The 20,781-nt window shown below is 45.2% G+C and overlaps 1 protein-coding gene across 6 annotated transcripts in view; it reads right to left on the reverse strand.

Moving 5' to 3' along the window:
* TRAK2 (trafficking kinesin protein 2) overlaps window positions 1-20,781 on the reverse strand; it is a 522,775-nt gene that overhangs the window by 150,721 nt on the left and 351,273 nt on the right. For all 6 annotated transcript variants that reach the window (XM_069615471.1, XM_069615472.1, XM_069615469.1 and 3 more), the window contains 4 exons: window positions 6,422-6,552; window positions 6,243-6,317; window positions 5,100-5,237; window positions 1,127-1,206 (listed from right to left, as the gene is read on the reverse strand). In XM_069615471.1, coding sequence (XP_069471572.1) covers window positions 1,127-1,206; window positions 5,100-5,237; window positions 6,243-6,317; window positions 6,422-6,552 — 424 coding nt within the window. The remainder of the gene's footprint in view (window positions 1-1,126; window positions 1,207-5,099; window positions 5,238-6,242; window positions 6,318-6,421; window positions 6,553-20,781) is intronic.

A 20,781-nucleotide genomic window follows, 5' to 3' on the forward strand; every position in this document is an offset into this window, starting at 1 on the left:
TGCGTGGCTAAGAACCTCAGGGTTATCTTCGACTCCACTCTCTCCTCACATCTCCGACATCTCTAAGAGAGTCAAACTACCAACTTCACCTCCTCAGAGGTATTCTTCCTTTCCTCTCCTTCCCCCAGAAGCTCACTGTCTCTAGAGCTCTGGTCCTCTCTAGGCTGGACTACTGTAAAATCCTCCTTTTAAATCTGCCTGCCTCTACTCTCCATCCTCTCCAACTCATCCAGAACAGGACTGCGAGACTTATCCTTGGCCTCAAGCCCAGGGTTTGTATCTCTCCAGCAATTAAATCTTTCCATTGGCTCCCAGTGGCTACAAGGATCACATTCAAGACCCTTTGCATTGTCCACAAGGCCTTCTGGGGCCTGGGACTAAAATATCTCCAGCTTTCTCTTCTGAAATATCTCCCTACTCAAGCTCTTTGCTCTTCCAACTCCTTGAGGGTCAATCACTTTTTCAAGCAAAGAGCTGGAGGTAGATCTCTCTTTGACTGACGCCTACCTCTGGAACAGCCTCCCTACCTCTCTGAAACTTGAACAGAACCATCTCCGGTTCCGGAAGCTGCTGAAGACTTTCCTCTTCGCCTCTGCCTTCTCTGTTCCTCTTTCCTGCTGATCTCCTGTCTCACACTGCACTGGTTACCTGGCTACCCTCTGACCCTCGGGCCCAGGTCCCGGCTCTCCTAGTTGCGCACTCTCACTGCCACCTGGCAACCCTGCACTTGGGGCTGTATCTGTATCCCTACAGTCCCCTTACCGGCACTTCCCAATCATGTGCTGCCTGCACTTAACCCTTGCACTGCCACCTGCTGGCCGCACTTCATTTTCTTATTTTGTTAGTGTTTTTGTTGATCCTATGTCCTGCACTTCTCCCCCTCCCCTTCCCTTCCCCCAGGCACTTCTCCCCTTTCCCTCTCCCTGCACTTGCAAAATCCCAATGTCACCGGGCCTAGTACGATCATTGTCTTGTTCCCTTCCCATGCCTCGTCGCGCCTTGAAACAGCGCCATAAATAAAACATATAAAACGCACAAGGTAGGCAGAAAGAAATAGTCATGTGGACCAAAGTGCCCTGCAATAAATTTAAGAGTGCAATATAAAGCTGAAAAGTATGAAACTCACCTTTGACTGGGAGAAAAGCACTCTTCATCCAAGCTGAGTTCCTTGCGCATTGTCCCCTCAATTTCTGCTGCCAGAGAATCCTGGGTGACAAAAGATTTACAGATCGTTTAAGCAGGATTCAGTCCAGCCACCCCCACCCCTTCAAATAAACACCATCTCTTTGCTTTAATTGGGTTGAGACAAAATGGCTGTGGTTGGAAGAGGGTTGTTCAGAGGGGTAGTGGTAAGATGCAAGACATGATCTGACAAGTTGGCAGCTCTACGGTCTGGAGACTTGCCAAACTACTCTAAAATGGCAACCATATGTGTTGTGTTCTTGGTAACGCACTAGACTCAGAATGCCTGTGAATGAAAAGATCCAATGTGTTGCATTTCAGATTTTAATAGACTTACCTGGATGTATATTACAGTACTGCATCCCCCGTTTCATGACTAAATGTGTAAAAACAACAATTCTACGCTGCTACCGGTTCAGGAGGATTTTCATTTCTGTTGCAATTCCCTGTAACCTTAGAGACCCTCAGATCTTTTGCTGGATTCATGGCTTTTTCATTTTTACTGCTGAGTGAGTGGGACCTTTTTCTTACTCATGTGTTTTCCTACGATTTTCTATGCCCCTTACTGTTTTATGGAGTCTGGTAAACTCCATAGGCATCTGCTTTTGCATTATGACACATAGCACCTTTTGTGCCGTGCCACTGAAGTCCCCTGGACTTCTCGTAATGTTTAACTACATTTTCTTGGGTGAACTACTGTTCCCAAGAATCGTAAGGTGACCCCTGTCTTACTTATCTTTACTTTATGGGTCCAGCGCCCACACCACCCTATGTGGAGTACTGGAGGGGGTTACATAGTAACTCCTTTAACCCATTACTCAAGTACAAAAATGTTACACTAGCTCACTTGAATGGCTGGTGGCAGTGGTTTCTTTTTTACTACCCAGTGACATGTATCTGCAGGCTGATGTCTCAGCTGCAGTGCTGCACCCAAGGTTGACAATTTTCTCGAATGCCCCCGGTCCTCTTTTTTCGCCATTTATTAGTTTCTTCTGGGCTTTTACTCTGTTTGCATTAGGTTTGAGTCTTTTGTGTGTTTTGCCTTTGGCGGGCTTCAGCCCTGAAGTCTGCCCAGGCTCCAGTGTATCTGGAAAGGCAGGAAGTGAGGGAGGGTCCCGAAACTTCCCTGTCCTTTGTCTCTAGGTGTGCCTAAGTGAAACCAGTTCCAATTGGCCAGCTGGCTCTCTTGGAGGACAGCCACCTTGATTGACAGCCTAGGGCTGTGAATGAATGGGAACTTGCATAAAAAGCAATGTTTTTGGGACTAAGAGTAGAGTGGTGGTCAACTTCCGAAGCAGAAGACTAGAGAAGACACCAGCAGCACACTCCTGGACCGCAAAGTGCCTGGTGAAGGAAGCCCCGCAGCTGTGCTGCAAGTTTATTTTCGAATCGACAGCAAAAACCCGTAAATGACAACTTCCTCCGTTAGGCTGGCGAGACCAACTAGCCTCGAGACAAATTATTTTGGCGCATCCCTCCGACTTTCCAAGGCTGCAGAAGCCCAATACCCAAAGAACCTCGACCACATGAGTGCATTGTCTTCCGAAGTCCGAATCCGGCCAGATCTTCGTGGACATCCAGAGGACCATACAGAAGCAAGAAATCTGCATCCAGAGTCCCCTCACCAGAGTCCAGGACCAGGGCTCAAGGAAATCCTAACCATAGCTTTTTGTTGTTCTTTGGTGCTGATAAAAGGCACCAAAAACCACAAGGCCGCTAAAATGACGGAAATCCATTGCTGCTGAGTCACTTTCTCAAGTGCTGCCGCAGGAGCTCATCAGACGTCCTCCCTTTCGTCACCACAACCAAGGACCAGGAACAAGGGTCTACTGCATTGCACCGTGAAGGCGACCAGCTGGAACATCTTCATTTCAAAAGGTACTTCTGGGGGTGGGATATTTTATCCTTTTGCCATTTGGGGTGCTTCCCATCTTTGGGAGTGCGATTTTACCCTACACTAAGTTGACCTCAACTTACCTGCATTGGCCTTACAGCTTGTGCTTTCTAAAGGGGACTCCTCTTGAGTTGCTGTGATTTCTCTCTGAACACTATTTCAGAACATATTTCTAACAAGAAGATCATCAGAAGTTTACTTTGCCCATTGACGTTGGCTGTGCTGGCTCCCTAAAGGCCTCCTTCTGAACCTACTGGCTTTAGCAGTGCTTGTTCCCTCACAGGTTTTAAATGTTGAACACTTTAATGCTGGGATAATAGATTGCCTGCATCCCTTTGGGAGAATCTAACTGTTATTATAACTGATCAGTCTGTTCTGATCTAACCCTAACCTTTCCTTCCTTGAAAACTCAATAATGCAAAGGTGATACTATACAAATGCTATAGTGACTTCAAATGACGTCAACTCCGAGGGTTAGAACATGTGTAACATATGAATTAATTACTCGCCTACTTTAGTGTTCACTTTTTGAATTGGAGCCAAACTTGAGAATAATGTTACAGCTAATTACTGCTTTTTAAAGAATGTTTTATTTACTTACTTGCATTTAGCCAAATGTAGGCTTTTACAAGAACGAAAAATGCAGCTTCGAGAGTAAGTTTTGAATTGAGTGTTTGTTTCACATCCGCTCCATCTTCACAGAGCTTATTTTCTCGAAAACGGTATTTAAAATCTTGACTCCTGCTTTATATATGTGTATAAAAATAATGTATTATATAACTGAGTGTGTGTTTAATTGGATACTTGTATTTACTGGTTTCATTGTACAGCTCTACAGCTCACATAGCCCGTCTGCTCAATCACACTACCAACTTATGTAGTACAGGCCTATATTAAAAAGGTGGGTTACCTAATACCAAGAGATAAGTCTTCTGTAGTCCACACCAGTTGGACTGCACCAATTCTTACCTAACCCTATCCATTCCCAATAGGGATGTTATGTACATGGTGTATACTACTGAGTGTATATTCTAGTCACCCTAACCTTCCAGAGTGCATATTGTTGCTTTTAATCTATCCTAACAGATGGTTTGTTGCAGACATTTGAAGATCATTTTGTAAAGAAATTATGCCATTCTCTTTAGATGGCCGCTGTCTCAGTTGACAACCCAACGACTGAGCGAAACACTAGAAGCTAAATTTTGCAGTTCAGTAAACCTTCACCTATATTTTCCTATTTGCTTCCAATCTGTAAGGGTTTGTTCTCTTGCAGGAAACCGGTCGCTTTCCCTCCATCTCAGTCTCCTGCTGCCATTTGTCAATATCGTATGCATACTGTTCCAATTAGTTTACAAATGCCAAATGTTTCAACTTACTATCCAGAGCTCACTATTAACAAGAACCTGCATTGCCAGTAAAAATAGTGGTAACAGATAAGGAAATGCCAGATAAAGCTCTTAAGACAGATAACAGAGTAAAAAGGTCACAAAGCTTCGCTATCCGGATCAGATAACTGACATTCAGTTAACCAAGACTCCGAATTATCCGGCACCATTGGGTTCCCATTGACACCATATAATCAAGCTTCTGCTGTGCACGTTATCACCAACCAAAGAGGACTTAAAATACTCAATATTGCGCTTTTCAATTGTGGGTTGAAAGCAAACAAATCGGGAGGAATGAGTCTTAAAATTGGCTTCTTTGAAAAGAGATTTTTCTTTTTAGTGCTCGAGGATCCTGTGGTAGCATGCAAACATTCATATGTTGTGTTGATGTTAAATAACAGCAGATGATGCACAATATTTAACACATGGCTAGCAAACCGATCCCAATCGAACTCTGCTAGTTACCCGGCTCCACTTCCATTAAGGTCTGATAGCTCTGCCCTTCTGCTGCACATACCACTATATAGTGCTCCTTTTATCCTACTGTCATAAGTACTACATTTAAGCATGTATCCATTATCACAATGTGAATAAACAAACAATAGTACAGGCATATTAAGAGATGGCAAAGCTCATACCAAAGGAACCGCTGTACAAGACTGAGGGCGCCTCAGCTGACCTACAGGGCTGGACTTGCATCGCAGCTGCTTTACTTCCTCCTGGGATTCCTGTAACATTCCCAGACACTCCGCGTTGCGATCCTGGAGTTCATGAAGCTGTGGAAACATAATTCCATCCACTAAATCCTTTTTGTGGATTGATGTATATGCACATGTAAATATGGCTGTCAAAGGAGACCCCTTCTGGATGTCTATCTGTAAATAAACACTTTGCAGACAAGGTTCACAGAGACAAAAGAAGAAACTAGACTGGTCCACTGCACAGATGTTTGGCATTTGAGCAGACCACTTTGCAGAAGGGATAAAACTCCAGCCAGCTCTTTGCACTCTAATCTTTCAGTAGGGAAATCAAATATGGCTTGTAAAATAACTATAAACACCTCATGCTTGTGACACACTCAGTTATACAACCACAGCGTGCATTGAATGCAGCAGAATAGGAACCGAATAGTAGTGAAATGGCTTGAGATCAGTACGAGACAGCTCAGACGCGGCTCATTGCAACAGTCAGAAATTCAAAATGTGGGTAATGGGTGCCAGTGGGTTCGTACCATGGTTTCACATCTTGAAAAATATATTACTGGCCTCCAGCTTTGAAAGGAGGGGATACATAATTACATTAGAATGTTGACTTATTCAGTCAAGCATAACCCAAAAGAAGATGATACACTTTTAAGAATGAATGTCCCAGTAGGAAAGACACAGAGGGAGGACTTTTGGTAGATAGGAAGAAATGGTAAAATAAAAAGAAAGGCTGAGATGGACGAGGAAGGAAGAAATTAAAGGACATTTGTGGGTGGGGAAAAGTGTGAGGAAAGACGGGAAGCGTCAGAAAGCAAAAAGAAAATATAGAAGAGTAGAAAAAAAACTAGAAATGTACTCACACGCTCTGCTATACATACATCTTTATATATTCCTCAAGGGAGCAAGCAAAAGGTGTTGCCACTCAGACAAAAATTGTTTCAGAAAGGTTAAGCGTGCATTGCTTAGTCTTTAAACAGCTACCCGAAGATTTCTCATGCATGCACACTGCTACAGGGATAGCATTAAGTGGTCTTTTACTGGATAATGGCAGAAGCCCACGATTGGAAGCACTTTTACCTCTGCAGTCAGCTGTCTTTGGGCATCTTTGGAAGCCTGTAGGTGAAGTTTAAGTTCCTCTTTTTCAATGGCATACTGAAAAAGAAGACGGAGCAGCCCGTGAAAACATCCATCATGACGAACTTCTGCCTGTCAATTCTTGTTAATAAAATGCATCGCACCCCATCCCTGGCACACACCTCTTTAAGCTTGTGTTGCAGATCCACTATTTGGGCTAACAGGGTGGAGATTTCCTCGTGATACCGGATTAGCTCGTCATTCTTTTCCGACAGCTCCTCAGACAGTCGAACAATCTCTGCATTAGACTCTCCTACAAGTAAAACACAATACATTGATGCTGCAATAGAATCAGCTCTAATTGAACGGACTTTGCAACTCAGTTACTTTTAAAACGTGCTGCACCTCCTTGTTTGAAATCATAGAAGAAAAAACAAAATTGCTAGAATACAGACGCAATTACCTTTGAATGTTTCAATTTTGAGACCTTGCTGTGAAGCATGTTTGAAGTTCTCAAAAGAGAGTAGGGATCTTCCCTGTTGGTGGTTCTGTAGGCACAGCATGTATCAGAAGCAGCACTGGCAGTAATGTTAGAACATATTTCTAGAGCAGTGGTCTTCAAACATATTCATACCGAGCCCCCCACCTTGATTAAAGACATTGTTTCTGTCCCGCCCTCCCCCACCTAGGGGTTGGCCTTCCGAGTGGGCACAAAGGACGTCCAAGGGGGGCCCAGGGTATTTTCCATTGCTTATATTGTCTATTGAAAACAGTCACCCTATTCCTTTTTTTATATTAAAAACAGTAATCTCAATCCCTTTTTAACGAGTCTGCCACTCACCCCCCATGGACATCCTTCGCCCCCCACCCTCTGCAGGGGTGGGAAGTGAAACTGAACTTACAAAATATTTTCAGATTTTCATGATATGATAGATACATTTGGATAGAAAAGTGGTAGCAGGTGAAGTGGCGGGGCAAGGTTATGGTGTGGGGAAACGGGCTTGTTTTGAGGCTTGTTCTGAAAGTGGTGGAGGGTGCCGTGCGGATGTGAAGAGGTACGGTGTTCCAGGCTCTGGTTGCTGTGGCAAACCAGAAGGAGTCTGATTACAACTGCAAGTTCAAAAAGTTTCATTTTAAAAAAAAAAAAAATAAGATATCTAACCCAATTGCTATGAGGGTACCCAACAAACATAAGGGTGCTCATCAAATTCCCAAATTAATATAGTAGACCTTTTTGCTATCTGGCCCTACCACTTATCAAAAACGTCAAAAATAGACTAGAGTAATGGCATTTCCACTTTGCCAAAACCTCTTGGGTTTCGTCCCAACGAAGGGTTTTTCAAATGGTCAAAGCTCACAATACAGTTATCCAGCCTTTCTACAGGTTCTTCGTGGCAAATTTTCACACACATCCAATACTTAGTTCTTTCAGGGGAAAGGGAATTATCTTAATGGAATTCCACCATTTGTGATCTATTTGATAGTGTTCCGTTTAGGGTTTGTGCAATGAAACCATCCACATTCTCTCTGGTCCCAGTCTTTCCCCCTATTGTTTGTATTTCTAGGACTCTGCAAAGCTCTCTAGTCCTTTGATGTGCTTACTTCAGCAGGTTGATTGGGCATCTGCCTGTCAGTGTTCAGGGTTCTCAGGCTCCCGTAAACCTTTTGGGGTTCTCACAGGAGTATGGCTTGATTGCCTAGGGCTCTCCAAAGCCCACCAGTGTTCTAATGTGCTTCCTTCAGTGGGTTGTCTCGAGGGCGCAGGCCCCGTCCAGTTTTCGGGTTTCTCAGGCTCCCGTTCGGGTTTCTTTGGCTTCTCCAGCCTCGTAGGTTAATGTCACTTAGTTCTCTAAGGCTCCACAAAGACCTCTGGTCCTTTCATATATTTAATGCAGCAAGGCCTCGGTTGGGCATTTGCCCGTGTTCAACGTTTGGGTTGCTCATGCTCCCTTTTGGCTTCTCCAACACTCGGGGACACGACTACTCGCCCCTCTCTCGGGGCATCCGTGTCCCTTTTTCTGCCTGGCTCGGCAGTCGACACTTATGTGGAGGTCAGTGATCCGATCCCTCGACGGCGGTCTGGTCTCAGGATCTGCTAATGGGCCCCAGGCCCACCACAGCTCCGGTGTGGTCACACCACCAGATGAGACGGTTTCCCTACCGCCTCCATTTCGTTCAGACGCTGCTTCTGTCAGGTCTGATGGTTAGGTTGGCTGGTCATGGTACTGAATTTTGGAGAGTTTGTGAATGTGATTAATTTTCAGATTTAAATGATATGCGGTTTAAATGTGCTTTTGGGTTGTGGTTCTTAACTCCTATTCATCCGAGTGGGAGCTCCCCAAACCAACATGGAGGAAATAGTGCTGAGTCCTTATTAGAGGCTTTATGAACTTCAGACCTTTCTCAGAATTCTAAACTGCCTTTCATTGTTCACCTTCAAGAGAGAAGGTCCTGTCTTAGTTAAGTTCCTGTATCAAGGCCCTTTGAGAGAAATTCTGGTGAAGATAACCGTGAATTGTTTCATTCCTGAAATCCTGATCTGCGTGGGATAAAATCAGCTGATCATTTGGTGGGAGCGCTGCGTTTTCTCAAGCAGGAGAAGAGTTAACTCAATTTATATAATTTTTGTTATTATTAGGTATTTAGTAAGTTAGGTAATTAGATACATTTTTGAAAGACTAAAGAAATATCAAGTTCCAGATCTTCAGATTGTATTTTTATTCAAAAACTGTGCTTCAAGAGACTGTTTACATTTCAGTGAAAACGTCCGAGACTATGGTCTTACAGATGTTAATCTAATGCAATTGCTAGACGCTCCGATTCCGTGTAAATAAGGAATTAGCGTTTTTTTGGGCAGAAATTACTGCGCAGTTACATTTGAGTCGTGTTTTTGTTGCTGCTTCAATAATAGTAAATCGCGCATGCGCGAAGAAGTAGTGAAAGCGATCGTACTTACGATCAATGCGCATGCGCACAGTGAGAACAAGGAAGACTGAATGCTGTGTGCATGCGCGTATGAAACGCTCAAGCATTCTGGACCAGTGCGCAGAAGGAACAGACATTAAATGAACGCTTAATATGTATTTCATGAAATCTTCACACAAATGCTTCTCAGACGGCTCTTAGGGAGGATTACTGCATGGTTGACCTCAGAATTCAGAGCAGCCAAGTAAAGGCGTAAAGGCAATCCTTTTCACTTTTTATTTCCGATAAACTCAGCAAGACTTTTCTTTTTAAAAATATACATTGGCATATTGAAAAGGAACTGTGACTGCTTAATAATTTCCTCTTTCTGAAAGATTATCCCCAACATTGGTGTACAAAATATATTTCAATTGAAAAAAGAGGAAACAGAACTTAATCTCCAAGTTATTAAAGGAGGTTAGACTGGTAGGGGTCTTGTGTTGTAGTTTGATATTTTAGCATTGAGTATAAGTGTATGCTTTTTAACTAATAACCTTAATGTTTCCCTCTACAGATTGCAGCCCACCTGAAGTAGGCGTCTTGTTTTTTATTTTCTACACTTCCCCTTTTCCCTTGGGAGTGTTAGTTCTTCAACTGGGTTAAAGGCAGTTGTTGATCCAACGTTCTTGAGGGATCTGTGGGGCTCAGCATCTCCTGCAGACTTGGAAGACAGGACCGGACAGCTTTGTTGCCGCACGGACCGCCAGCCTTCCGCTACCGCCGGCTCCACCATCTAGCGTGGCTCTGCCCTTCATGGAAGTCTTCCCGTCAGAGGGTCTCCTATGCATAGGATTCTCTCTTCCATTCAAGTGTCCTCGTCTTTTTATGTTCATTACCAATAACACAAGGGGTGTGTTGTTCCTCTTTGACGATTGGGTTCAGTGGGAATCCAGCATTACTTGAAGCCAAAGAGATTGAAGTAACGTCACAGCTATTTGAATCCAAAACAGAAGTAACATCAGTCCTTTTGATTCACATATATGCAGACAAGGTATTCTTGATAGGGAGTCCCTCATAGGAATGGGTGTCCTTATCCCCTAGAGGGGAGTCCCTCCCAGTGACGTTGCACTATCCCAGAACACTAGGGAGGGTCTTGTTTAGCAACCTCAATGGGGTTGGCTTCACTCTGGGGAGAAAGGACGACAGTCCAGATTAGTCAGAGCGGCCACTGGCAAATGTTCGTTTTTGTGTGCACGTTAGTTTGCGGAGTGGAATGCGTACAAGATGGTGGTTTGCTTGTCTGGTGTTTGTGTAGATGATGGGTTTGAGTTGGTTGTGAAGGAAAGATGGGGTTTGTGGTGGAAAGCTTTGAAAACAATGCAGAGTTCTTTGAAGAGACAGATGAGGAGCTATTCTGTTTTGGAAGCTATAAGCTTCAGGAATTGGGTGTCCATCTAGGTGGTGATGGTGGAGGGACAGCTTTTGACGGTATGGAGTTGTGAGGGAGAGATTTGGAAGTATACTTGCAGGTCGGGTGCATTTTAATGGAAATGGATGCGGTTTGTTAAGGGTCTGTCCAAGGGATTCTCATATAGGTTGAAGAGGAGTGGAGCTAGAGGGGAGCCTTGCATGACACCGTACTTGACCGGGGTGGGGTCGATCGAAAAAGGGCCATGGAGACAAAGTGTGTCTGGTCAGTAAGGAAGGAGGTGAACCAGTCAAGAACAGTGCCTAAGAGTTTCATTATGTGGGCTAGGATGTCTAGTAGCATGGTGTGGTTGATGGTGTTGAAGGCTGCAGGGAGGTTGATAAGTATGTGTTGTTGCAATTCGGTAGTGACAAAGCCATGATTCTGGCGAGGTGTGGCAGGATAGTGATGGGGCAGAAATTTTTAAAGAGCTTGGGGTCGAGAGATGGTTTTTTGAGGAGGGGTGAGATTTTAGTTTTAAATGCAAAGGCGATAGTGCCATGTGAGAGACAGGAGTTGATAATGTTCAGCTAGTGGGGAGGAAGGGTGGTGATGCAAATGGATGGAGCTTGAGGTGGGCATGCATAATCTAGGAAGTGTGCAGGTTTTGTTTTGGCAGTAAGGGTGACGAGGGTGTCTGTCAACTGAGTGTAAGGAGCTCCACGTGTTAGTATTTTTTAGGATAATAAGGAGGTGTGTGGAGGGGGTGTCAGAGAGCAGAGCTTGCAGTTTTCAGACTTCAAGTACTATTAAATTGTTTTGTGTTCTACTACAGCTGTGACAAGTTGGAGCCACATGCATAAAGTTAGGTGGGTGACATTTAGTCAAGAGTTTCCTAGTGGGTAGAAAATGGCTTCCAAACATGACATGGCACACCAAGGGCCGCGCTCACTAGAACTCAGCCCAAAGGTATATGTATCCACCAGGGACAGAGCCAGGGATCATTGAGGCCCAATCTGGAGACATTGAGGAAAGAGGGCGATACCTCCATGCCTGGGGTCCTTCTGTCAAACCCTATCAGAGTGCAAGCCCTACCTCAGTGTCAGGCCTTAATTCTTTAAACTGGTATCCCCATACAACTTCACCACTGCTTCTTCAAGTGCTTTGAGAAATACGTTAATCTTTTTAAAAAGTGGTATAATGTCGATGCAGGCTTGCAATGTTTGCTGTTATCCAATTACTAGTTGGTTTATGATGTTTGAGTGGAGGCACACCAGGTGAGTGGAGGCACGCCATTGGATTAAATCCCAGGTTCCTTGTAACAAAGATCGGGTGATATGCACATTGTGGATATGGATACACTATGTTAACAGGAGCAGGGTTTATAATCCAAACCGGTTTCTTGGAAAAACCTGGAAGAAATCAGGTTTCCTGGTTTCTTCCTGTCCAAATCCCTACCATTTTTCTAAGCTTAAAATGAGGGACTAAGATTCTGGCTAAGACTTCAGCCTAATAAATCACACTGATCTGAAACACCCCAACAATCTGCCAGTTGATGCTGCCATTACTCAAGAGATGGCCAAAGGGATGACCAAAGATGGATACCTGAACAGGTTTCTGCCACCAATGGAACTGAGAAAGCATTCAGAATGGTGAACTGATCCTTTTTATTTGTGGCTATTAGGTGGTGCTAAAAGCCGAAACCATTGCATTAGATTACAGCTAGGGAGAAATGGTATGTGAGTAGGGACACAAAGCTTGTAGGTGTTCGTTCTCATGCTAATCCATATGGCTGTTCCCAACAACTTCCTGCCCTTCCCCGCCCAAAACTTCCACCTGGCATCTATTTGAGCCGTCCTCATCAAGCCTTGCCATCACACTTTGTGCTCAAAGTGCCTGCCAATGTTTTTTCAAAACAGTCTTCGGAGAGTAAATGGCTTAACCAGGTCTGTCGTCAACCATTTGATTTATAAGCACTATGCGTGTCTGTCCTCACTGAAGTCTGGTTAAAAACAAGCATTGGCAAAGGCATCCATTTTGGCTTATGTATAAGCATTAGGCATTTGGCAGGCACTTCTACTTACGCCATTGTGCAGCTGCTACCATCTGTGGCCAATTATTACCACTACAGTAGTGCCTGGCAAATGCATGTCCCATGCCTAAACAAAAGTCAAAACTGTCATTGCTAACAGTGGTTAGTTTTGTCTCATAGCTGGAACTTTAGTTCTACAAAATAATCAGTATAGTGTGTCCCTCGGGCGCTTCATTTTGGCTCATAATTGGCACTTTAGCACCACCATCCGTTTGGCCCAAATAATGCATGGTTGCCACCATTCGATTTGCCTCACAAACACCTTGTGAGGTGACAGTTTTGGCTCATAATTGGTGCTTCAACACCAAGCAAAGGGAGCCAAAGTTAATGTTACAGATTTTTGAGCTGTGACATGCTACAGACTATACAATCTAAAAAGGCACCTGGGAGGTGATATGGTACCGGGCCAGCAGAAAGCAGGACAGCTACATTGCTTTCACGTGGTAGTGTGCCTACCAAAATGCAAGTCACTGCCTCGGTCTCTGCCTGGGACCTGCAAGGAGCTTGTGAAGGATTTACCTTTTAGCAAAGACCACCATCGTGCCTTTGCCAATGCTTGTTGTCCCAGGTTATGGAGCTTTGTGTTGGTTGCTGCAGTTTATTCCATGTTGGTGACTGCTTACTGACCATGTGCCAGGGTTTAGATATACAAGACGTTTCACAGAATAAATAACTTGGTTCTTCCTTTTTCGCTAGCACTCAGCCACTGGGGGACAAGGTAGGGTGTTACAAGCTATCTGGCAAAAGGGGCAGGTTGGAAGGACTATGAGTGTTTGGGAGAATTCTCATTTCTGTGCAAATTCCCTTCAACCTTAGAGACCCCCCAGCTCTTTTGCTGGACTTTTTAATTTTAACCCTGGGGTGAGTGGGTCCTTTTTCTCACGCTCTCATGTGTTTTGACCCAATTTGGATTATGTATTTCCTCTGTTTTTGGAGTCTGACAAACTCCATAGGCATCTACTTTTTGTAGGGTGACACACAGCACCTTCAGTGCAGTGCAACAGAGAAATTCTTTAGATTGCTCATAAGGTTTAAATACCTTTTCTTGTGTGAATTACCGTTCCCAAGAATGGTAAAGTGAAATTGACTTTACTTACCTTTTCTCTTTGCAGGTCCATCACACCCCATCCTATGTGGAGTGCTGGGGGTTTACCTAGTAGCACCTTATCCTACATTGTCATGTAACATTTTTATGTTACCCTCACTACTTTAAATGGCTGGTGGCAGTGGTTTAATTTTTCCTACCATTGTGCTTTCCTACCACAGGCTGAACCCTCAGCTGCAGTACAGGACCCATGGGTGACCATTTCGTCAAAATGGCCCGGGTCTTTTTTCACCATTTTCTGTTTGTGAGGTCTTTCTAGGGTTTGACTCTGAATTGAGCCAGGTTTGAGCCCTTTGTTCGTTTTGTCTTTGGAAGACTTCAGCCCTGAAGCCCGCCTCTGGCTCCAGGGTCTCTGGAAAGGTAGGATGGGAGCGAGGGTTCCGAAACTCCCCTGGGTCCTTTTTCTCTAGGAATGCCTGAAACTCCTCTGGGTCCTTTTTCTCTAGGAATGCCTGAATGCAACCAGTCCTAATTGGCTGGCTGTTCTTTCATGACAGCCACCCTGCTGGGTGATTGACAGCTTAGGCTGTGCAAGAATGGGAGAAACCTGCTTAAAAGGCGAGAATTTTGGGACTAGAGTCAGAGTCGACACTGGAAGAAATATCTGAAGAAATCGTGAACGAAGCTTGCTGAATCCTCCTGGACCTTTGAATTGCCCGGTGAAGCCCTGCTGCAGTATTGTATTGGGATATTTATATAGCGCTCTTTCCCCACTTGTATGGCCTCAATGCACTTTTTTCTGGTTGAAACTCCCTCGGTGATGGTAGTCAAAGTGGTAGAACATTTTAAGGAGTTTAGCTTAGGAGATGCATGTGTGCATGTTGCCGGTGTAGGACTTGGGTGGCTGGCAAGGCTCGACTAAGCAGCCCGAAGAGGGGTCAGGCATGTGGGTGGGCACTGTTGAAAGGTTTGCGATAGATTGCTATTGTTGAGAGAGTTGATGTGTTGCCAGCTGTACCGCGTACCTTTCAGATGGTAGTAACTGTATGCTAGTGGCAGAGGTGTTGAGATACGTCAGGTGTTTCAGTCTGGACGGGCAGTCACAAGCTAAGGAGCTTTTTAAAGTTTTAAAAGAACTGGAATTGAAAAAGAACAATCCGGATACTATTCTTAAAGATGTCAAATGGTGTAATCAGGTGCAAGATGCAATGGAAGCTAAGCTCAACAAAATCAGTAAGAATATGCTAGAAGCGAAAGAAACCATACGTCAAAAGGATCACATCGGTATCATCCCGCCAACTAAATCTTGGACGGTTGATGAGCTTTTCTCCTTTAAACCCATTTCGGAAGCCGACCTCACGGTAATAATACAAAACCTTAAACCCTCCAATTGTGTGGGGGACAATTGTCCTGCACTAGCCATTAAAGCATGCTCCGCTTCTATGATCTCTACCCTCCGTAGATTTGTTAATGCTTCCTTAGAGACTGTTCCGTCCCAAACTGCATTAAGCACTCATGGGTCACACCTCTATTGAAAAAGCCAGGCCTTCCTCCTGGTGACCCCTTAAATTACTGTCCTATTTCTAACTCTCCTTTTCTACTTAAGATCCTCGACAGGGTTGCATATACTCAGGTGCTAGCCCACTTGAGAGACGTTGACATCCTGAATAAGAGACAATCTGGTTTTAGGGAAGAGCATGGAATGGAGACTGCTTTAATGGACTTATAATCCATACTTCTCTGCCACATGGACCAAGGCAATACCAGCATGCTGACGGATCTGTCCGCCACCTTCGACCTGGTAGACCATACTGTTTTGGTCTCCAGGTTTAGGGCGGTGGCGGGTTTCTCAGAATCGGCGGCTTGTTGGGTCAAATCTTTCCTTGGGGAGCATCAGTGGAGAGTGAGTAGTGACCTGGCAGATAATTCCAAGGAATTGAACCATGGAGTCCCACAGGGAACCGGTCTTTCACCCATTTTTTTTTATAACTTCTTTACGGTGCCTTTCCGGACAGCAGCGGCATAGAATTTACGAACTATGCTGATGACACCCAATGTATCATTCCTATTACGGGTGTCTTTTTAAATGACGAAATACATTTGAATAGGATCTACCATCTCATCCAAAACTGGATGGGTCTCAATGGTTTGGCACTAAATACAAGTAAAACCGAATTTATGCTTGTAGGTACTGTTCCTAAAATTCGGAAGCTTGAAGTTAAGTGCACTAAAGTTCTAATTGGCGATTGTCCTATTGAAATAATAAAAAAAAAAAGTCAAGACATTGGGAGTCTATCTGGACTGTAACCTTAATATGAAGGCGCAGGTCAACAGCCTCATGGCCTTGTCGACATATTACATTAAACTACTGTCCTATGCCCATCCCTTCTTATCTCAAGCTAGCAGGGAAACCCTAGCAAGGACTTTGATAAGTTAGAGAATAGACTATTGCAGCAGTTTTCTGATCGTTATATCCAACAGCGATCTGAACAGATTGCAAGTACTGCAAAATAATGCAGTCAGTCTCGTTCTGGACCGTAGGAGATCAGATCATATCTCAGAGGCCAGAAGGGAACTACATTGGCTTCCCATTAGGGAAAGAATTTAGTTTCGACTATTGTCGATATCTTAACTGTATAAAAAATTCTGGTCCTGGCTACCTTAAGGATGAACTGTTGACCAAAACTAACAAATGGTCTTAGATCAAATAACTGCCACTTGCAAACCATACCCGCCTGCAGTCTCTCACAGGTCAAAACTGGAGCTTTCTACTCAATAGTCCCTACTGTCTGGAATAATTTGCCTAGCAAGCTCAGAGAAGAAACCTCCAGCAGTGTGTTCAGAAAGGGCTTAAAAACTCACTTGCTTAAGTAAAGTTATTTTCCGACACATCTGTCCGGGTTAAATATCGCTTCCGATTACTGGCTGTTTTTTGTCCATACCGGGTTCCTCTGGCCTTGGACATGTTTGATGTCTATGTCAGCGCCCTTAAGCCCCTGGGTCAGTGGCCCGGGCTATATAAATTATTATAAATAAATATGTGAGCTAGACCGGGTGTGCTTAGTCACAGCAGCATTCTATCGTTCATGGATGCTTGGCCGTGCCTGCAGCCTGTGTCCATACTGGTGGTGTGAGATATACGTACCGTAAGCTTCAAAATTGTTTCGGGTGGGGGTGATCTTTGTCCAGTGTAACAGAGGAAACCGGCCTAGATTTGAGAGTCCAATACCATTGAGACCTCGGTTTCACAATGCCGTAGGTTTCACCATATACTAAATAAAGATGGAGGCTACCCCTAGATTTGAGAATCCTGTATAGTGGGAGAGAGGCCTAGGTTTCACAGTACAGTAGGTTTCATCATATAATGAACAAATATGTAGGTTACCCCTAGATTTGAAAATCCTGTATAGTGGGAGAGAGGCCTAGGTTTCACAATGCAGTAGGTTTCATCATATACATAGGCTACCCCTAGATTTGAGAATCCTGTGTAATGGGAGAGAGGTCTAGGTTTCGCAATGCAGTAGGTTTCGTCATATAGTGAACGAGATGGAGGCTACACCTACATTTGAGAATCCTACATGGTGGGAGAGAGGCCTAGGCTTCACAAGGGCGTAGGTTTCAGCATATAGTACAGTAGGTTTCTGTAATGTTATAGTCATCGATGGTTTGTTATACCTCGATTTGGGAGCACATTTGTAGTGGGAGGTTGCTAGTGTTGAGAATTCCCAGAGTGAGCGATGCAGGTTAACAATCGCAGTGATTCCTTATTGATGGGCGCGTGCTACCCTGGGCTACATCTCATTGTTCGTGGTCACTCGTGTGGCCCAGTGGGTGGGTGCGATGTGAGAATGTTGCGGGAGCGCCACAGTGAAAGCTGCTGGCTTACCTGGAGTGCTTGTCGGGTGGGAGTGTTGTTGTGAGTGGGTTGATAGTGTTTCAGGTGTGCCACAACGACAGCTGCTGGCTTACCTGGAGTACTTGTCAGCTGGCAGTGTTGTTGAGCAATTGGTGGTGGTGTGTCAGGGGAAACCGCTGCAAGAGCTGCCGGCCCCTGGGTTGTGATTGACGCCGGGGAGTAAGTGGTGTATTCCTGGGCTGCAATGGATTAGGAGAGTATTGGAAAAAGCTAGGTTTTAAGGGCCTTCCTGAATTCCGGGTAGTTTTCAGTGTTGCAAATGTGTAGGGGAAGGGAACTCCAGATGATTGGCGTTTGGACGTAGAAGGAGAACCGCCAAGCCTTGTGGAGCTGTGGGGTGGGATCACTAGGCGAATCGGAGGTTCCTGGAAGGTTGGTAGGGGAAGATTTGGTCTCGGAGGAATTCCGGGCCAGTGTTGTGGACTGCGTGGTGTGATATATACATGACTTTACAGGTGGTGCATCGAGCAATCGGGAGCCAGTGTAGAACTCTCAGGGTAGAGCTGATGTGTTCTCTGGCGGGCAGATTAATCAGCAGGCATGCTGCAGCGTTTTGGATTCTTTGGAGTTTCCTTAGTTGCGATGCCGGAGCTCCTAGGTAGAGGCAGTGTGCACAGTCTAGGCGGGACAGGATGGAGTTGATGGCCGAGAAACGGTGGAGATAGGTGAGGTAGGGGAAAATCCGCCTGAGAATCCATAGGTGGAAGAAGCAGGTTTTGGATATGCTGGTGTGTTGGGTGAGGGATAAGTCTGAGTCCAACTCGCATCCAAGGTTTACTACGTTAGAGGGTGGCAGGGTTTGTCCTAGTGGTTTGGGCCACAGGATTGGTTGGGGGAGGAGCCATGTTTTCCCCACAGACTAGGAATTTGGTTTTCCCAGGGTTGAGGATGAGGTGGCTGGTCGTCATGAAGTGGCCAATGTCAGAGAGGCATGATGACAGCTCCGGGCTGTCAGAGCCTTCAGAATTTGGGATTTTGAGGAAGATCTCGGTATCATCTGTGTAGTTGTAGCTGGTAAGGTTGTACGAGTGGATGATTGCAGGAATGGGTTGTATGTAGAAGTTGAAGATTAGTGGTGATGTGGACGCTCCTTGGAGGCCACATTTACATACTATTTGTGATATGTATGTAAACTGGTTGAGGTGCATGATTTGCGACCAATTAGAGATAAAGGACGAGATCCACGAAATGGCTGTGCTTTTGATTCCTTGTGTTTGTAGTCTGACTAATAGAATAGAGTGATTGATGGGATCTAAGGCTGCGGAGAGGTCTAGCAGGATGAGAACCGCACAGCCGTCTGCGTCGCATGTTCTTTTTAACTCGACAGAGACTAGGGAAGATTCTGTTCCCCTTAGTAGTCTGAAGCCTGATTGCGCTGGGTCTAGGAGGTTGTTGGCTTCGGCAAATTGTCCAAGCTGTTCGTAAGCTACAAGGTCAATTAGTTGGGCGATGAAACGCATACTGGAGATAGGATGGTAGTTTTGGGGGAGGAGTGGGTCAAGAGTTGTTTTTTGAGAATGGGTTTGGTGTAGGATGTTTTTAGGGCTTTCAGGAAAGATCCTGATGTGAGTGATTAAGGATTGCATGTGCGACGTTACCTGCACAGGTGGAGGTTAGTATTTTTTTTAGCATTGAGGGTGGGAACAGGCCTTCAGGGGAGTCTAACGGGCGGCTGACTGCTACAAGCGAGATTAATTCTTGGTGTGTGATGAGAGAGAATGAGTCAAAAGAAAAATGTGATTGCTGGGGGTGTTGGGCAGAGGACTGCGGGTGAGTGGGAGGTGGCGTTAAGAGTTTTAGTTTAGCGCTGATGGCGGTGTGTCTTTTGTTGGCGGCATTGTATAAGTGGAGCGAGAGGGTGTTGCATAAGGCTTGGGAGCTCAGAGTGGACAGACGCGAGCATGAGGGGGGATTTGAATTCTGCTATGATTTTATGTAGTTCCTTACTTGGGTTGCAAGCATTTTGGATTTGGTTCCCATAGAACGATTTCTTGCTTTTTCTGATTCACGATCTGTACATTCTGGTTGTCCTTGCTAGGGCGGTTTTGTTCAGGGCCGACGGGTCAGCTCTACAGGCCCGTTCCAGACGGTGCTTAAGAGTTTAGTGGTTTGAGATTGGGGTGAACCACTTCGGCACTGGTCCAGGTCTCTGCGAGATACATTTTGACGGGGTCAGGGGTGTGAAGGCATTTGTAAGCCAGAGGTCGAAGGAATCTATTGCTAGGGGTCCTTCAGCGAGGAAGATGAGTTGAGGGAGGTGCGGAATGAGAAATAAAGATCTGGGGTGATTACCACTTTGTTCTTTGTTCCATAGTGGGAAAGTAGAGGCGGGGTTGGTGGTGGTCGTGTGGGGCCTTGGCCGCTGACCACAGTGATCAGTGGTATGGTGAAACACAGTGCTGAGTGATCGGTCCATGATAAGGGGTGCGGGGCTGGGTAGATATGTTTGCTGTGCTCAATATTGCATCGAAGGGGTGGCCTCTCATGGGTGGGAGTGGCGGTGTGGTGTTTCAGGTTGAGTGGTTCTAGATGGTCTGTGAGTTACCTTGTCATAGAGTTTGGTGGGGCGTCGAACCATATGTTGAAGTCTCCCAAGATGGTGAGGGTTGAGTGTAGGATGAGGTTGGTGGCCAGTGCTTCACCAAATGTGTCTGCAAAGTTTTTGTTATAGCCGGGGGGTCTGTAGATGAGTAGGAAGCTGTGTGAGGTGGAGGGTGAGAGTTGGAGTTTTACCAGGAGGGATTTGTGGTCTGTGGTGCGGGTGGTGTCGTCCTTGGTTATTAGCTTGAATTGGTCTTTGTGTAATATCTTGGATAACGGTTGGGCTTCCTTCACTACGAGTTTTGCACTCTGGTGAGGTGACTGGCGCTCTGGTCGTCCTGCTTCTGGAGGGTCCTGGGGAAGATTCCTGGAGCTTTTGGCCGGCTTACAGACATTGCACTAGACTACAGATTTCTCGACGCCTGGCACTCGGTTCCTGCAGCAGCAAAGTAGTAAGGACAGTCAGGGAAGGTCTTCCTGCAAAGTTTGTCTCAGGGTTAGTTGGTCCCACTAACCCAAGGGAAAAAGTAGTCCTTTCCGGAGCTTCACTTGTCTATCAGAAAAAGGAGGTTCAGCACAGCAGAGGGCTTCACCGGGCAGTTAAACGGTCCAGGAGGATGCAGCAAGCTTCGTTCA

This window comes from Ambystoma mexicanum, chromosome 9 (genome assembly GCF_040938575.1).
Source record: "Ambystoma mexicanum isolate Mex_15411 chromosome 9, UKY_AmexF1_1, whole genome shotgun sequence".
In the NCBI taxonomy this organism is placed as follows: domain Eukaryota; kingdom Metazoa; phylum Chordata; class Amphibia; order Caudata; family Ambystomatidae; genus Ambystoma; species Ambystoma mexicanum.